This window comes from Artemia sp. Qi Xiang Cuo, chromosome 11 (genome assembly GCF_049724085.1).
Source record: "Artemia sp. Qi Xiang Cuo chromosome 11, ASM4972408v1, whole genome shotgun sequence".
Classification (NCBI taxonomy): domain Eukaryota; kingdom Metazoa; phylum Arthropoda; class Branchiopoda; order Anostraca; family Artemiidae; genus Artemia; species Artemia sp. Qi Xiang Cuo.
The window spans coordinates 56421400-56437062 of record NC_142804.1 but is presented as its reverse complement, the minus strand read 5'-3'; the positions used below and the strand labels follow the sequence as shown (position 1 = coordinate 56437062).

Sequence of the window (15663 nt, the reverse complement as noted above, 5' to 3'; positions counted from 1 at the left end):
CATAAATTTGACATTTGCTTGATGATATCCATTGAAATAACATGCTCATTTTCCTTGCGTTGACATTATTAGATTCTTATTATTTTCTGCTATTATAGATGGCGTTCATTAGTTGTATAGGTGCTGTTGTTAATCATTTACAAACATATTGTTTGTTTATGAGTTTTTTGGCAGGTAGAAAGCCAAGCGCCAATCTTTCTAACTCAGAGTTCGGAGGTACGACTGAACAGAAGATTATCTTGAACCCGGGTCTAAATTTTGCATCAAGGTGGATGCTTAATGGATTAAGAGCCGAGACATTTGTCGGAAAGGCAGTGAGTTTCTTCACTCACGACGCTCTTTTAAAAGCAAGAGGTATTACAAGGTGAGCTTGTGATCAGTTCTAGATTAATTAAATGTCAAAAGGACGATGATAATGGTTTAGATTTATGTAAATGGTTTGCTACAGCGGCTAAAGAAAAACGAGTCGTGGCAATATTTGTAATTTATTCGCCAAGTGACATACTTGTTATTGGCGATGCGGTTGCTGCTTCGTGGTCTCGCAAATTAATGAACTCAGTCGAGAAATTGGCAGGCTTATCCAGGCTAAGGCGAAGAAACAGAAAGTATTTGGCTTTACTAGCCCCCATGCACCTCTTAATTAACTCCAGCGTAACGCAAAACCACTTACTTATGCTGTAGTCTTGAAGAACTGTCCCAACCTGCCTTCGCCAGAACAGAAGAAGCAATTTTTAGACCGTCTGGTTGCTTCAAAAGATATTGAACAACTAAAGCGTTCCGATAACGAATGGAAAGTTGTCCTGCGAAGCAAAAATGCTGCCAATTCTATCGCTGAAAGTGTGAAACAGTCCCAGCAAAATATAACAGCGTCAAGGAAGTCTCCAGCTTTCATTGCAATCGTTAGAAGTGTTCCACCATAAATATATGAGCCAGACCTCATGACACGTATTCTTAACTGCTCTAAAGTAGTTCAATGTAGTAGATCTAGGGCATTTAAAGTTTATTTTAAACAGCAACTTCATTTGCAAACATTCCTGAGTGAATCTATCAAAAAAAGGCTACGAAAGACTGACTGCCCAACAATTCATTTCCATGCCAAAAAAGTGTTTTAATTATCACCAAGTCGGTCACAAAGCAGCGGAGTGGGAAAATGTGACTCTGTGTTCAAGATGCGGTTCTACCGAGCACATCTCATCCCGTGAGAATCCATGCTCTAAGTCAATGTTCTGTATAACTTAAAAGGTTTCTGGTCACACCAGTTACAGCGTAAAGTGTCCGTCCTACCTAGTTAGCAGCAAACATAACACTTGTCTGTAATCCGGATGATGCCCTTAATATTAGCAGGTCATGACAGCGTATCGAAGAAAATTTCAGCATACTCGAGAGTGAATATTCTAAATTGGGGTTGGAATTTAACTCTGAGAAATCTGAGATTGTTCTATTTAACTGCGGTAATCCAGATCCCACACTGTCAGTCCAACTGGGACGTTCTTTAGGAAAGCCAGTTGAAAAACTTGTTTATCTTGATCTACCAATTTGGCCCATCCCTAAGGCAAACCCGTCTGCTGCTGATTTCCCAACTTTAAAGAGAATGTGGTGCGTCTTATGCTTCAGTTGTCCGAAATAAAAAACCTTTCAACCGATTGATCCTCGCTAAACTGTATAGTTCAACAGTACTACCACATTTTTCATACACAGCACAATTTTGGGAGATTTTTTCACAAACAGATAAGCGTAAACTCCGTTCGGTATGTTTCAAATTTGAAAAATATTCACTTCATTTATCCCCGTGGACCTTAAATTCAGCATTAATCCATAATATTAAACCCAGCAATAGCTATCAAAACTTATTTCGAAACACAATCGCAACATCAGTTTTCATCCATGGTATCCCCTTCTTATACAATGACATTTAAAGTTGTATGTATTTAAAAGTTGTTCAGTGTTTTATAGATGTTCGTTATAAATTGTTCTGATAGTTGTGATGTATCTTTCTTTCCTTCTCTTATTCATTTTTTTTGTCGTTTTCTCTACGTACTACGCCTCTGTGTACTTTTGTATTGTATCACGGGTTAGAAATAACTAAATAAAAATGTGAAATGGAGAGGCTTTGATAAAGTTAGAAACGTCTTTTAGAAAATTTCATTAGCTTATTTTCAAAAATTAATGGTTGTTCATCCAGACATCATATTTGTTGCTATCATGTCTTTATCATTACATAACAAAATTTACGTAACGTTGAATCCTATAAAAAGCCCGAGTCTACTCATCAATGTCTATTTTCCGAACAGAATAATATTCCGTAAGATTACATAACTAGTCTTACATTACGTGTAATGTGTTAGGTTCAACGGTGTTGGGTGAAAGAACCGTTACACAAAGTCTGAAAAACAATTTTATTCTTAAGAATAAACAGTAATTGATTTCAGAAAGTAGAATAAAGTTTAGAAATGCATAGTCCATTGAATTTGTTGATGAGAACTATCAATACATGAATTCATGCACGTAAGATATTTTTGGGTTGTGCCCCTCAGCATATCCAGGTTTGTACGATTTATACCACTACCCTGTACCTTTTGCATGATTTGCCTGTTTGTTGTTCTGTTTTAGGGGGGGGGGGGTTGACCATCTTGAACTTATCCTTAATCTGTGACGTCTCCCCGAAACAAATCTTGCTTATGTACCTTATAACCTTCAATAACCTATATACAGAAAACATAGGAATTGCATGAACATTTGTTAAATGCGTTGGTGTAAGGAGAGTTAATAACTGAAGAGGATTCAATGCAAATCCTGTTTGGAGTCAAAAGTCAAACAACCTTGATTAAAGAAATACCCGATAAGATGGAAAGTCGATATAAAAAGCATTTTGGCAAATATACTGATGATATAAGAAAGCTATATCTTAATGGACACAAAATACAAAATCGTGAATTCTGTGGCTAAAATATTCCCTAACTTAGCCTAAGAGAAACATTTCCTTTATTATGCGAATATTGTTAAAAAGACCTTAAATATCTGCTGATAATTCTTCTCCTTCACAATCTAATTTCAGGTCGTGTCTTTTGGCTACCTTGTATTAAGTCAATGTTCTTGGAACCAGGGTCTGATATAAAAATTACTAAAATTATTATGGAATTGAAGACTTCCTCTTCCTCTTCTACTCTACTCTACTCTACTCTACTCTTCTACTCTAAGTCCATGATTCCTTCCGTTATTTCTCTCTTAACGAAATTTAGTAACCTCTCCTTTCAGCATGGTATTTTTTCGAATAGTTCCAAGGCCGCTGGAGTTATCAGAATATATAATGGTGGCCCACGAAATGGTCCAGCCAATTATCAGCCAATATCTCTATTGTCTGTGTTTATCAAAATTTTCCAGAAGGCGATGCTTTCTCGTCTTAATAATTTTCTTACTTTTAAAGTTTTTTATCACGATTTTTAATTTGGTTTTCGAAAAAAAAACATTCAACTGAGCATGCTTGTGCAGTGTTTTGTAAATATCGACCCACTGTATTAGACTCCCTTTTGATTCCTGCTGCTTTATTCCTAGATGTTCGTAAAGCCTTTGATTCTTTAACCCAAAGTGTTCTTCTTTCTAAACTTTCTCATTTTGGCATAAGAAGTACTGTGCCGTTTTTCCGTTTACCCTCAAATGTTGACCATGGGGTCCCTCAAGGGTCAATTCTAAGGCCATTATGGCTCTTAATTTATGTAAATGACCTAATTTTCGCTGTTAGAAATGAAAATTCTCTATATTTTCGTCGTCTGTGTTATCCCACATTTTCCCATACCCGTAACCATAGTTTGTCTTCTTTACATTCCCTGTTCGTTTTGATGATGATACCTGCCTTGTTACGGCTGGGAAAAGGGAGAATGGGTTTGTACAGAGTCAGTGGACCTGTTCGAGAGAGTTTTACTTTGGTTTGGAGCTAACTCTCTTGTCCTAAATGTTTCTAAATCTATTTTTTTAGTTTTCTCTTTTGTATCTCTGGGTTGTCCTCAACTATCTAAAATTTATATATTCAAAGGCTCTATTAATGTACCAAAGGATGACCATGTCCGTGTCTTAGATATCCTCCTAGATGAAAATTTATATTTCAGGCACCATATTGATTTGATTAACAAGAAGGTATGCAGAAACCTTGGTATTTTTATAAAGCTTAAAAATATTTTTCCTGGGGCAATTCTGAGAATCCTATGACAGTTTAATATTTATGTTTCTTGTTGCCCAGTTATATGGATGTCTACTTTTCCTACTTTTCTTAAACCGCGTTCCAACACTTACAATAAAGCTATAAGTCTTAGTCAGTATGTGAGTTGTTCAGCAACTAAATCGCTACTTGGTGTTGAAAAACTTTATATTCGTGTACCTTTCACTTTTCTTCAGGTCTACGGTGATGTTCCCCGATCCCTTGGATGGACTTCATTCTTTGTATCTGATCGGCCGAATTATTAGCTCCTTAGTACTCAGAACGTTAAATTCCGCATTTTATATGACGGGAAGGAAATACTCTTCCCGTTTCTGCTCGAGAATGCTACTCGTTTGGAACCTTCCAAAGACTTATAAAATATGTTTGGTTTCCATATACTTTTTCCCCTTTTTGCGTAGCATTGATTGGAGTTTATTTAATCCATTTAATTTAATTTATTTAATGTGTTTAACTTTTTTCTTCTGTTGATTTACTGCTTAATTGAAACACATTTGTTCCCCTCTTTTACAAGCATATGATTATTTGGGGGATTAGCACAATGCATTCATTGTATGATTAATTAATTATGAATAAAACTTATTTTGTTGTAAATCAGAATAAACAACTACTAAGTTACCAGAGCGCGTTGATTAGGTTCTATTTTGCCGGAAAGAGATTTTTCCCTGTATTAAAACACATGGGTATAAATATAAAAAGAGGCTAACAGGTTTCAGTGATGCGGCGGACTGGGCCCAGTAGGACTGAGGAAACTTCACCCTAACCTAATAACATTTTTGCCGGTACCTGGCCCGATAAAAATTTTACCGCCCAAGTTTTTATTTAATTGAATTAATTGCTTTTAGCTTTTTTAAAAATACCAGAAACTCCAAATTATACGCAAAAAACTGTTTGAAATACCCTTTGCGGTCAAAAAGTTTCGCAGGGTTGACAATAGCGGTGTTTAGTTAATGATGTAAATACCTAACCAAAGAGTTGCTCCTGCAATATCTTAGTCGGCGAAGCAGAGGCGGTTTTAGGGCGGGCAGAGGGGGCACTTGCCCTGGGTGCAGAAATTTTAAGGGCGCAAAAATACAAATAAATAATCTGACGGTTATAATCATTTTGTATTTTTTGTTTTTGTATTAGAGTAAAGTAGCGGCGCAGTTAGTAAATGAAAATAATTAATAAGTTAATACTTATTTAATAAAATCCAAATGAATTAAAAAAATAAAAATATTAAATTGAAAAAATTAATAATAGTGAAATAATTTAATAACTTAAATAACAAATTAAAAATGATTAAAAATAAATTGTTCATTAAATAATAAATTGAAGGTAATTTTGTTAATAAATAAATTATTTTTGAATTTGGCCTGAAAATTTTTGGGAGGTATGGGGGGGGGGCTAACCAAGATTTCGCCCGGGGCGCAAAAGAAGCCAGAACCGCCACTGCGGCGAAGCTAACCAAAAGTTGCCGCAATGCTTTATGTTACTATAGCAACGTACATCTAGTATGTTTTGTTATTGTGTAGCATTTCCTATCGTATGTGCCATTATTAAAACCCTAAATCAAAAATAACTTTTTAATAACAAAAATAACGTATCATTGCCTGGTTCACTTAAGGCAAAAAATTACAATTCTGGGTTGGAATTAAAGGGTTGATTTCTCAAATAAGGATAACCCCTCTCATCGACGACAACGGAGCCTTTTTCAGGATCAGTGTATTATATTTGTTTGATGAGTTTTATTGTTTGTTGTCGTTGAAAATATATAACTTATCGATTAGAACGAACAGAAATTAATATGGAAAGCAAGTAATTTCAGAAATACAAGTAAAGAGCGACGTTGCAACAAAACAAGAGAAAATGACATTAAACTTGAGGATAGCTGCTACCCCTTCCCCGGACTACCCCTCTTGTAATATCGTAAGTGTCGCTTGAACTTTACTGAAAACTTACTGTGATACAGCAGATGCGAAATAGGTGACTAGAACTGTTACATCAATTTTCAAAGAATATAACGGTTTTCCGTTGTGAATGAAAAATATATCGAAAATTGTCAAGAGATGTATGATTTCATCCTCTCGGACCATACGCAGTTACGCACAAACATGACATGTTAATTAGCAATCAGGCAAGAACCGTTGACGCTTTTACGGGACTATATCCAGATAACAGTAATTTAGATTAGCCAAAATATGCAATGAAAATGCGACGAAACAAGTTTGTACTAACACGTTATACTGCACAGTGTACAACACAGATAAACTGAGATGGCCTTTAGGCAGAAAGAAAAAAACTTCTAGGGCTAACCATGGTCCGCAAAATACCGTTGACTTAGTAAGGAACAATAGGACTCCCATATCTTTTGTCAGACCTCATCATATAGAAGTTAGAAAGTTGGCGAAGGCTTTTTTATGATCCAAAGAAATGCAAGGGTAACCAATTGCTATTTCAAGGCTCTTTGTGGCTCTTGGTATCCCCAGTGCCCCAGGCGGTTTTCGGTCAATAGCTAGGATAGTCTTCCTAACCAGAACGATCAAAGATAAACAAAAGTGCTTCTTGGGTTACTTGATCCTTGTAGCCACATGGACAAACGCCGCGAATTACTCAAATAGCCATGTTTCATAAAAAGGTAGATATTTTAAGCCTTATTGAAATCAGGGTAGTGCAAAGATTTAGGCCCTTGGCCCAAAGCCTCCCCTGACCCCAAATTCATAAACACAGACATGTAGCACCTCTCTTGACTTAGAAATACTCACAGATTATTTAGTGACTGTTCTCAAAAGCTCAGATGACTGTCCCATATCAAAAGACAATGCAAATGTATCACAAACATGATGCTTAATTTTCATCAGAGTTTGTAGTTTGATTTTGAAGTTGGTAATTACACGTGACTCACGGGAGGAACAGAAAATTATCGTTTTAGCCGCATAATTGTCTGTAGTTCCCAAGACAAGGGACCATATTTTGCAAACATTCTCATTTTAAACATGGGCTTCATAGATAAATTTTCATAATAATGGGGTGTTGGTCCTAGGCGCTTACCCCCCTCCCCCCAGAAAATACTCCCTGAGTAGCGTAAAATACCCCCCTCCACGGAAAATGCCCCCCAGAAAATACCCCCGCGGAAAATACCCCCCCCCCCGGAAATCCCCCCGCAAAATAACCCCCCCCCCCCGCAGGAAATATCCCCCCGCAGGAAATACCCCCCCCCCGGAAAATACCCCCCCCCCCCAGTGGAAAATAAGGCTTTCCAAATTTGAGAATTTTTTTTGAGTTTTTTTTTTGTTTCATTTCGGTAGGGGGAAGTAATTTTGGTACTTGTGTATTATGCGCCACTCACTCGAGTTTACGCTGTGTAGAATTCAAGAACTCACCAGTTTTTTCTTTAGTTTCTTCGTTACTTTAGAAATAAATTTGGGCTATATATTTGCATATTAGTAGGGAGGGGGGGGGTGAAGTATAGCTGGTCCGCATGCAAAATGTGTTTGGTATAAGTATTCTGCATGTTAGATAGATAGATAGTAAAATAAGATTTTAAAGCCAAATATACGGCCAGGAACATAGTAAAATAACATAAATGAAAGGCACAAATAACTTAAACTTTGATCAGCGATCATCATAAAACACTTAAATGAAACACTAGATTAACCTAATAATAGTACTTAATACTTGGAAAAACTCATTAAAAAAAAAAACTAAAAAAAAACACTTAATACTTGGAAAAACCACTTAAATGAAACATTACAATTACTTTATACTGGGAATTTTTTTTTTTTTTTTTTTTTTTTTTAAATTAACAAAATTTCCCGATACCTCGCTATTCTTCTGTAACTTTTTAGTGGCCACACCTTGAAAGAATTGTTTTCTGACTTCAAACTGTCCAAATACTTTACCCTCCCCCTTATGTGCAAATATATAGCCCAAGTTATATATTTTCCATATATTATATCACTTGTCTTTGTCTTGTCTTGCGCTAAGCTGAAAAAACTAACAAAGAAACCGGTGTGTTCTTGAGTTTTACACAGCGTAAACTTGAGTGAGTTGCCCATAATACACAAGTACCAAAACTCCTTTCCCCTACGGAAATTAAAAAAATAAAACTTAAATAAAATTCTCAAGTTTGAAAAGGCTTTTTTTCCACGGGGTGGGCCCTCGTAAATTATTAAGGTATCTGTCCAGCTGATGTCTTCTTTTATGAATATTTTTGTGTTCTCTTACGTTACAGACCTTTGAGTCTATTGTGGGGAGGGTAAAAAGGTTATAAGTCTAAATAAAGAAATCCTGAATCTCGTAGATGAATATTGTGGCTTTTTAAAGTGCATACATTTATGTTAATAATATGAAATAAATATGCTTTTGCAAGTAAAATTAGTGGGGAAAGGTACACGGGGGGATGTTTTTAACGTTTTAGGTTATTTTGAAAAAAAAAGATGGACTGCGCTCGTTCATTCAGGGCATAATGATATATGTGATGAGCATATATTTGAGCAGTCAAATTTACTGACGTATTCATAACTTTCTTTCAGGCTTCCATTATCAAATCACTCATTCACAACCGAAATGCAAAATGGCAGTAACACAGTGTGCGGTAGGGACGCGGAGGAAGAAATTAAAGAGTGTGCTGTAGATGGGAATGATTTTGGTTCCATGCCACTACCTACATCGAAGTATCAATGTGAAGTAAGATGTTATTATGTTTTAACATTATTAGCAGCATTAGCAGCATTTAGCAGCATTAGCAGCATTTAGCAGCATTAGCAGTATTAGCTGCACTAAAAGACCGAAACTGCCCTTATAAAGACATCGTGGTGAATATGGTCCGCACGTCTCACGGTCATTTTAAAAATGTAGCCCCCCCCCAGTATCGCTATATAGTTTTCTAATTGCTTGCTATGGAACTAGCAATCAACAACCCATGTTTTTAAATATGATTCAATTTCTTGTGTACTTAAGTCAGCAAGCTGCTGCCGTGGCATAACTACAGTCGTAATAACAGTCGTAACCAAAACTGCCTTTATAAAGACATCGTGGTGAACATGGTCCGCACGTGTCATGGTCATTTTAGAAAAGTAGCTCCCCCCCCCCCAACAATATTGCTATATTGGACTAGTGTATTTGTGCACTTTCAAGAGTATGCAAATGCATGGCGGGAATCTGAAACTATACCATGTGTCGCAAATTTGAACCAAAAGTAGCGTGGAATGGTCTTTGCTCGAATTACTATAGGGCCAACCATGATGAAAATGATTGCATGAAATCACTTGTGACTAATCAGAAGTGTTTTGTACTTACATGAAATTGTTGAATGGGAAAGTTTGTTTTTATGCCTTTAGTCAAAGCATCACTAACATCCAATGAAAATAATTCATTCTCTAGTAAAATAAAGATTTCCCGCTACTTTTGGTTCAAATTTGAGACAGTTGGCCCCAAATGGCGATACTGGGGGGGGGGGCTAGGCAAGTGAAACTGGTGGACTATGTTCAACACTGTGAAGACAGGTAGACAAAAAAGACTTCGGCCTATGAAAACATGCTTAGCCCAGGAAAATCTGTGATGAATAAAAATAAAATTTTGGAAACAGGGTAAACCTCCACATGCGTCTATAAAACTTCTCTGTGCACACAAATTCTCATTTTATCTGGTATTTCAGAAAAGAAGACCGTCATCTTTCAGAAGCAACTGTGAAGTAAAACCAAATAAAACTAAGTGACTCCTCTCAATTTTTTTTTAGCATAGTCATACTTATACACAGTGAGAGTGGTGTTCTTCCTCTGATATTGACCCTCAGAAAACATAAGAGTCTAAAATCTAAATTTTAGTCTAAAAATAGTACTTCACCAAACAGTTCGTGGTAACGAACTGTAAGTAAGGAACCCCCTGGGTCAATAGTAACCGAAATTATAAAAAACGGAATATTGATACGAATAGAATATCAAACGAGTTTTAATTTTATGCTGATTTTAAATATATCAGTTTTTATTAAGTTAGGTCTTATCCATCAAAGGTTACTAGCCTGAGAAGATTTGCCTGATTTATGAAAAAAGGAGGAGGAACACCCCTTAAAATTCATAGAATCTTAATGAAAATCACACCATCAGATCCAGCGTATCAGAGAACACTACTGTAGAGGTTTTAAGCTCATATCTGCAAAAATGTGGAATTTTGTACTTGCCATAAGAAAGATCACGGATGAGTGTTTGTTATATTTTTTCCAGGGGTGATTATTGACCTAGTAGGCCTAGAACATCGAAGAGGGCTCATTTTAACATAAATTAAAAGTTCTAGTGTCCTTTTTAAGTGATGAAACAATTGGAGGGTAACTAGGCCCCCTCTCTCGTCACTTTTTCCCCCAAAATTGTTCGATAAAAATTATGAGATAGCTATTTTGTTCAGCATAATTGAAAAACCTAATAACTATGTCTTTGGAGATAACATGACCCCCCGCAGCCCCTGGGAAGTCTTTAAGTTATATTTGCCCATTGTATACGTATAGTATTTTTTATTGGGAAGTATGGAACCATTTTTCGGGTGGGAAAGGGAGGACGAGTTTTTTGATGGGGAGACTTTCACGGGCAGAATTTTCCATTGAGAGGGAATTTTCCAGGGAATGAACTTTTCAGGGGAAATTGTATATTGGAGGAGTTTGCCAGCATTCCTATACGAAATTACTTTATATGTCTGTCTTTCTCTTTACAGACTCAATTTTACGCGTGGAGGTATTAAGGGTAGTTGTCCGAAATAAATTTTCACCGGGCTTGAATTGTCCTGAGGATATTTCCGTGGGGAGGGGGATTTTTCCGTGGAGATTGAGCCAGATTTCCTGGTGCTATTTAAAAAATGATCAGAAATTAAATAAAAAAAGCAAGTGTTTTCAACTTGAAGTAAGGAGCGATATTAAAACTTAAAAAGAACATAAATTATTACGTATACGAGGTGGATTGCTCCCTCCTTAACACCTTACTCTTTACGCTAAAGTTTAAATTTTGTCCCAGTTCTTTAAAAACGACTCCTGAAACACAAGGGTCGTTTAATTAGCAGGGGTGTCGCTTGTTGGGGGGGGGGGGGGCAGTTGCCCCCTAATAATGTGGAGGAAAATTATTACATATCCCATACCCCTTGACAATCCGGATATGGACCCCTCTCCCCCCGTCCCCCCAATACAAATGCTGGAGATTCACCCCTATTAGTTAGAACAATAATTAACTTTTTAAGAAATGCCAAAAACCTTTAGCGTGAAGAGAGAGGTGTTGACGAGGGGCACCCCCCTCATATGCGCAATAATTTCTGTTCGTTTTGAGTTTACATATTGCTCCTTACTTTCAGTTGAAAAAACTTGTTTTTTTTAAATTTAATTCTCTGCAAGAGTCATTGATCGAGTTCTCGTAAATCCAAAATTTTGTCTTGACAATATTAACACTGAATAGTAATTTCAATATGGCAGCAATTTTGACGGAAGTCAAAATAACAGCTCGTTTTCGAAGTAATTTTAATGCAAAAACTACCAACCAGACCCCAGGAGTGTCAATTGGGCGCTGGAGGCTATTACCCCCTCCTACAATTTTTTGCTTTTCCTAGATTAAAAAAAAAATATCTTGGAATTTTCATTGAAAAAAGAAGAAAAACCAACAAAATACCCCCTTAGACTTTGAAAAATACGTTCTGGCACCCTCCTAGATTTTGTGAATTGATTCTCATGCCGGATTGGTACCTTCCAATCACTTTCGATCACTTTCGACTATTAAAAAGTGCACTAGGCCTTTCGATTTCCAGTCGAATGAGCCCTTTTTGCAACGACAACGCTTTCTATAAACACCTTATATGCCCCCAGGGCATAAATTACAACCCTTACCCTAAGGTCTGTTATATATATTAAATATATTCAGCTGTAAAATATAATATAGTATCGTTACATATAACGTCGAAAAAAATGATGTTAACAAAATATCAAATCATGGTTGCAGCAGTAGCTGCAACCTAGTAAAGAAGGAACTACGGCCAATACGAATAATATCGAAATACCGTCAAGTATAACATCGAAATATAACATCGCATCATCAAACGCCGAGAAGCTTTAAATAAAATATAAAACATGAAAAAAATCAAATGGCGGGAGCATGGGCGTGGGCAGGGGCGATTCTCTAGCATTTTTATTGGGTGGGAGGGGGGCAAGAAGGGTTCATATCCGGAACGTCAAGGGGCATGGGATATATAATAATTTTTTTCTCTAAATTATTGGGGGACAACTGCTCTACCCCCCCCCCCCACCCCTAACGAAGCCATTGGGCGTGGCTAGGGGTGCAGCGCCTCCTCTAGACAATGCTGTGCCACTACAAAAAAAAATCCTTAACAGCCATTGTAAAGCTAAGTCCTAGCTGAAAATTGCACACTTGACCCCGCTTAACCTTCCGGATGGCCCATTGCTCCGATAGGAAAAACCCCAAGGTAGGCTTACGGGTGTTTTAATTCGGTTTCTATACAAATTTGGTTCTATACTATAACTCACCTATTCTGTAAAATTCAAGTATTGGATTTTATTGTTGATTACTTGTGTTTTTTTTTTAGTGAGCATTTTTGCCATTTGTTTTCATTTAAATTATTTGCATAAATTTATGGCTGTCATGATAGTAATAAAGATTAATTAAAAACAAGCTTATAACAAGAGTAGTTTCTGACACTTCTTTCTTAATGAGGACAGTCTCTAGGCTACCTTGATTTTACTTGAGTCCCATCCAGCTTGTAAAGAAAATAACGAAAACAGGTTTTTTAAAAGACGATTAAATTTTGACTTTAAGCCAAAATAAGATAAAACAGCAAACATTTTGAAGACACATGGAACCATAAAAGGATTAGACAGATGCTACCAACTGAAGAAAAAACATTTCGCTAAATGTTAAAAAAAATATTTGCGACACAGATCTAAATTTTGTCATCTAGGTTTGGAGGTCTGGCCCTTGGCAAATTTGCAAAAAAAAAAAATGCAGATAAACGTATAATTTAAATGGAAAAGAAAATACAGGGAGATTGTACAAATCTTAAGTTATCTGAAAGGACTGGGTCTAATCCCCCCACTTCCCCCATTCAACCCCTGTGTGGATTTTCTGAATCGTGACTCTTGAATTTTCTCGAATTATTGATGTTTGCAGGTTCGAGTTAAGATACGTTTCTTAGCCTCAAACGCCTTACCATCTCAGTGGCGGATCCAGGGGGTGAGGGGGGCGCCCCCCTAACGTAGTCTAAAGTAGTGTAATTTACTTAATTAACCCAAGATTGGGTTAATTAAACTTGCCCCTAACGCAAGTTTATCGGATAAACCTATTTTGTGCCCCCCCCCCTAAAAAAAATCCTGAATCCGCCCCTGTACCATCTTTAGTAGATTCCTCTTAATCCGAATTAATTTTTCGGTTGACTGAGTATGTATGGTTTGTTATTTTTTATTACTGATCTTCAGTCCCAATGGCTCAATAATGACTACTAACAACAGTAGTAGTTTTAGCCCTCATAATCTGGGGAGTGGGGCAAGGTATACCATAGGATTGTAGAAAAATGAAATAAACAGAATTTAATGTCAGATGTCAGACAACTGGGGGGGGGCAGCTGCCTGCCTGCCATGGTCTAGATCCGCAACTGACTAACAATGCATCCCGCTCTTAGCTTTTCAAGTTAAAGAATATGCTTCTCTTAAGCGTAAGCAACCCAGCCTTCCTATATGTATGATAAGTCTAGCAAGGGTTTGAAAAGCTATAGCATTATTCGACAATATTTGATGAAAAATTATTGTTTACGTAGAGTTTTCAAGCCAATTTCTTTTGCTTCTGTCAGTTGACGTTTTTTTTTTTTATTAACAGGTGTGGTGATTGTGTGACTCGCACGTAAAGCTTAAGAGTTTTTATCCGTATGAAAAAGTTCTATCTTCCTTCCTCCTTAAGGAGGGCAAAGGTATTGGTGGGGTACTAAAACTATCATAGGCAGCGCGCTAGCGCTGCCTAAGTAAAGAACGATGTGGGCACAATGTGTTTTTTTTTCTTCAGCCGGGCACTTCGTATCGAAGGAGTTGTCGTAGAAACTTAGAAAAGGGCTCATTCGATTGGAAATGGGAGTGGCTAGTGCCCTTTTAATAGTCGAAAGTGATTGGAGGGCTACTAGCCCCCCCCCCACGCCCAGCATTCCCCCAAACACATCCAATCAAAATTTTGACATGGCCATTTTGTTAAGCGTAGTTGATTTCCAGATAGAAAATATGTTTTTGAGGAGGACACTCCCCCACAGCCCTCAGGGCAAGGGTTTTAAGTTATGCCCTGGGGGCATATAAGAACGATGTTGGCACAATGTACTATAGTAGTAAGGCATATAGTACCACTGATCCTACATTGAATTACACGTGGATAAGCGTGTAGTTTAACCGGTACATTGCCTTACCACGGGTCAGTGACCTATTACTATGAAGCCTACATGGCTTGGCAGACAGGTTTTCTACTGTGACACTCATTTTTTGTGTGTCAAACTCATGGATACATGTTTATTATTATTTTTTTTTTAAACTGGTATTTTTTCAATGAAGCCCATAACACTTTGCAGAAACCCGTGAATGTAGGACTGAAAGTCCGTTCGTAGTATATCTGAATCCAATTACTAATCAAGTTAGTGTGACCGCCATTTTTTGATCTGGTTAGGTGGGTATAATCTGGTTTGGTTCATTATTGTGAGAGGGTTACTCAATTTACATCTTTGTGTTAACTGGGCGATGACTTAGTCTAATTGCGTAGGTACTAAAGGAACATTGAATATTTTTTCTGATTATGTGTTTTCGCAAGAAAATAGCTGGTCTTTAGCAAGCTTAGCCATAGCTAGTTGAAACTCTGCATAAATATCTTCATTTTTAGTCTAATTGCGTAGGTACTAAAGGAACATTGAATATTTTTTCTGATTTTGTGTGTTTTCGCAAGAAAATAACTGATCTTTTAGGAAACTTAGCCATAGCTACTTGAAACTCTGCATAAATATCTTCATTTTTAATCTAATTGCGTAGCTACTAAAGGAACATTGAACATTTTTTCTGATTTTGTGTGACCACCCGGCGCCCCAAAGACTCCTGAGCCTCCATTATAATACTTTTTAAGGCTTTATTATATCTTTTCAGAACAAATTATTATTTTAGGGAATTATTTTGATGAAACAGTTAGAGACATTTTAAAAGATGATTTTAGAAGAGGATTTGAGGGTGAAACTCTTTGGTTGTTATAATACACAAGTTCCATTTGAACAGTGTTGTGAGGTCTCTTACCACAACCCCAAAGGGCTCCGAACCCCCACCCCAAACCCCAAGGAACCCCCCCGTCCGCAAAGGTTCTCTGGGCTCGCAAAGGGCCCCCCGAGCCCCAAAGGCTCCTGAGTCCCCCATTATAATACTTTTTAAGGCTTTTTTATATCTTTTCAGAACAAATTATTATTTTAGGGAATTATTTCGG

The 15663-nt window shown here is 37.1% G+C and overlaps 1 protein-coding gene across 1 annotated transcript in view; it reads left to right on the top strand.

The window, feature by feature from the left end:
* LOC148947161 (uncharacterized) overlaps positions 1–15663 on the top strand; it is a 171475-nt gene that overhangs the window by 54187 nt on the left and 101625 nt on the right. Inside the window, exons 2-3 of the mRNA XM_089096907.1 lie at positions 175–364; positions 8725–8878. Coding sequence (XP_088953033.1) covers positions 273–364; positions 8725–8878 — 246 coding nt within the window. The 5' untranslated portion in view covers positions 175–272. The remainder of the gene's footprint in view (positions 1–174; positions 365–8724; positions 8879–15663) is intronic.